General features: G+C 48.8%; 1 protein-coding gene across 1 annotated transcript in view; it reads left to right on the top strand.

Moving 5' to 3' along the window:
• Positions 1-1,044: 1,044 nt before the first annotated feature.
• Positions 1,045-3,275, top strand: part of LOC118425405 (probable E3 ubiquitin-protein ligase HECTD4) — a gene marked incomplete at its 5' end in the record, with an annotated part of 24,491 nt that continues 22,260 nt past the window's right edge. The window contains 4 exons of the mRNA XM_035834214.1: positions 1,045-1,244; positions 1,548-1,754; positions 2,159-2,318; positions 2,809-2,919. Of these exons, the coding sequence (XP_035690107.1) occupies positions 1,045-1,244; positions 1,548-1,754; positions 2,159-2,318; positions 2,809-2,919 (678 nt within the window). The remainder of the gene's footprint in view (positions 1,245-1,547; positions 1,755-2,158; positions 2,319-2,808; positions 2,920-3,275) is intronic.

The following is a 3,275-nucleotide window of genomic DNA, read 5'->3' as shown; positions in this document are numbered from 1 at the left end:
ACAGTCTCATGTTGATAATGAACCCTCCCATCCGCAGCACCGCCCTGTACAAGTCTCATGTTGATAATGAACCCTCCCATCCCCAGCACCGCCCTGTACAAGTCTCATGTTGATAATGAACCCTCCCCATCCCCAGCACCGCCCTGTACAAGTCTCATGTTGATAATGAACCCTCCTGTCCGCAGCACTGCCCTGTACAAGTCTCATGTTGATAATGAACCCTCCCATCCGCAGCACCGCCCTGTACAAGTCTCATGTTGATAATGAACCCTCCCATCCCCAGCACCGCCCTGTACAAGTCTCATGTTGATAATGAACCCTCCCCATCCCCAGCACCGCCCTGTACAAGTCTCATGTTGATAATGAACCCTCCTGTCCGCAGCACTGCCCTGTACAAGTCTCATGTTGATAATGAACCCTCCCCATCCCCAGCACTGCCCTGTACAAGTCTCATGTTGATAATGAACCCTCCTGTCCCCAGCACTGCCCTGTACAAGTCTCATGTTGATAATGAACCCTCCCATCCCCAGCACCGCCCTGTACAAATCTCATGTTGATAATGAAACCTTCCCATCCCCAGCACCGCCCTGTACAAGTCTCATGTTGATAATGAACCCTCCCGTCCCCAGCACCGCCCTGTACAAGTCTCATGTTGATAATGAACCCTCCCATTCCCAGCACCGCCCTGTACAAGTCTCATGTTGATAATGAAACCTCCCCATCCCCAGCACTGCCCTGTACAAGTCTCATGTTGATAATGAACCCTCCCCATCCCCAGCACCGCCCTGTACAAGTCTCATGTTGATACTAGACAGTTTAACCCTCCCATCCCCAGCACCGCCCTGTACAAGTCTCATGTTGATACTAGACAGTTTAACCCTCCCATCCCCAGCACCGCCCTGTACAAGTCTCATGTTGATAATGAACCCTCCTGTCCCCAGCACCGCCCTGTACAAGTCTCATGTTGATAATGAACCCTCCCCATCCCAGCACTGCCCTGTACAAGTCTCATGTTGATAATGAACCCTTCCCATCCCCAGCACTGCCCTGTACAAGTCGCCGTGGGCGCGGCTGTTCTGCTACGGGATCGGCCACCAGCTCCGAAAGAACGGCCACGTGGCTCTGCAGGAGGTCACCTGCTACCCTCGCGACGCCGCCATCGCGGGAACGGGCGGCCTGACGCCCCCGCCGCTCGCTGACCAGTACCCTCCCGCCATCTTACCCTGCGACCGCGTACACATCAGGTCTGTCGTAGTGCATGAAATATGTAAATCTATCCATTGTATTAGATGTCTCTTTCCATGCAATTTAGGTATCTATTCATGTACAAAGAAGGGACAAGAAGTTGTTTATATTTCAAGTTCAATTTGAACAATTCGAAGTTGCTTGTGTTTGCCACTGTCAAAAATTCGAACAGCTGTTCAACTGTTTCATGTCTTTTGCTCTTTTTTTGGTGATAAACTTGAGATTGCAGGGTTGGCAAGATGAGATGGCATATAAAAGATGTATGTGTGAATGTACAACAACGGCCTTCGTTCCTTCCCCAGGGTGGGCGTGTCCCCCCCGCCCGGTTACGTTGTCACGATCCACGCGGTCCCGCCCGAGTTTGCGCTCGCCATTTCCTTTATCGAGGAGCTGATCTCCGTGAAGCATCACGTGGACAGTAAGGGCGACGCCCGGATGGAGGAACAGGCGGCCAGCTCGTACGACATCCCGTCAGGCGCGTTCGTACATCTGGTGGAGCTGCTCGGAGGGTAGGTTGGAAATGTCGTTAGGAATCTTAATATAGGGCATTCTGGAGATGTCAACCAGTAATTGGAACATGGCCATTCGAAGATAAAACTTGGTTTAAGGTGTCGGGTTTGGAATTTACATTTTATACCTAGTATGTGTCAGATATTTTGTGGAAAGGTTCTACGTTACATGATGGATCATAATACCGCTAGTGGGAGGCTTCGTGCGTCATTGAAAACTACAAATCTCGAAATAAGTCAGCCTCTATGTTATGCTTCTGTCCCTTTACGAGCAACACAACAGATGCACAAAAAATGTGTTCCCACAGTAAAATGGTTCTGGAGTGTCTTTGAAGAGATTGTTTTGTGTTCAATCGTACAAAGAGTACAGAATCTTTTGTCATGACGTATCTCGTTCCGTACAGGTATGTCTGGAAGTCGGATGTCCCGGCGATGCTAAAGGAGATCATGTTTCACCTCCTGGCGGAGCTGCTGAGAGCGTCTCAGTCTCGGAAGGAGGACGGAGACGTGTGCCTGATCACGCTGAGTCCGTCACTGGCACTGCTGATGCACGTCAACCTGCAGGTAGCATACTATTTCATATTAGTTCTGTTATAAGCTGCAGTTGAGCAGAATCAGGTGGCATGTCTAGCCAGTACTCTATAGCTGCAGTTCTGCTACAAGCTGCAGTTGACCAGAATCAGGTAGTTAAAGTTAAACCCTTCCCGCGCCAAGATAGCGCATAGGGCGGTGCCCATCTCTATTTCATTAGCCCTGGGCCACACACACCGCAAGCACTACAACAGGGGGCTAGTCCACTGGTAGTGGTGTGTGTTCAACTTCAAGAATCAGGTAGTATGTGTAGTTTATTTCATAGCAGTTCTGTTGACCAGACAACATAGAGCTGTTGACCAGAATCAGGTGGCAGGTGTAGTCTAGTTCATAGCAGTTCTGTTACAAGCTGCAGTTGATCAGAATCTGTCTGCAGCTCCAGTTGTCAATATGCTACTTCCCTCCATATCCCATTGCATAGTCCATGGTGCATTAGTCAATATCTTTTTCCTTTCGCTTGCAGGCGGAGCTGAAGAAGCTTTACGAGCACGAGAACAAGAGGCGGCAGCGGGGAGACGTGATCGGGAGCGGCGAATACTCCCGCTTCTCATCGTACTTCCACGCCCTGATGGAGGTCAGTTTGTTTGCATTATCCAATAAACTGCCTCATGGCGTAAATGCTAGCTGGTGGAATCAGTGTCAAAAAGACTTCTTTCTCCACTGCTTGCATTTTCAGTCATTAGTTTGCTGGCAACCCAAAGGATGCAGCAAACAACAGACTATGTCACACAGTGTCTTTTGTTTTTCACATTTTCACTGTGTATCAGATTGCACTGTAACGATCAACACAATTCAGGATACAGTTCATTGCCAAAATGTATTTTTGCCCTTATGTTAAATGACAGAGAAAGAAAGAAATGTAAGAATGAAAGCGTAAAACATTGTTAATACACCAAACTGTTACTCAAGCAACTGGATATGGTGCTACCA

Source organism: Branchiostoma floridae, chromosome 11, assembly GCF_000003815.2.
Source record: "Branchiostoma floridae strain S238N-H82 chromosome 11, Bfl_VNyyK, whole genome shotgun sequence".
Lineage (NCBI taxonomy): Eukaryota > Metazoa > Chordata > Leptocardii > Amphioxiformes > Branchiostomatidae > Branchiostoma > Branchiostoma floridae.
Note: the sequence above shows the minus strand (reverse complement) of the source record. Positions and strands in the feature narration are given on the sequence as shown.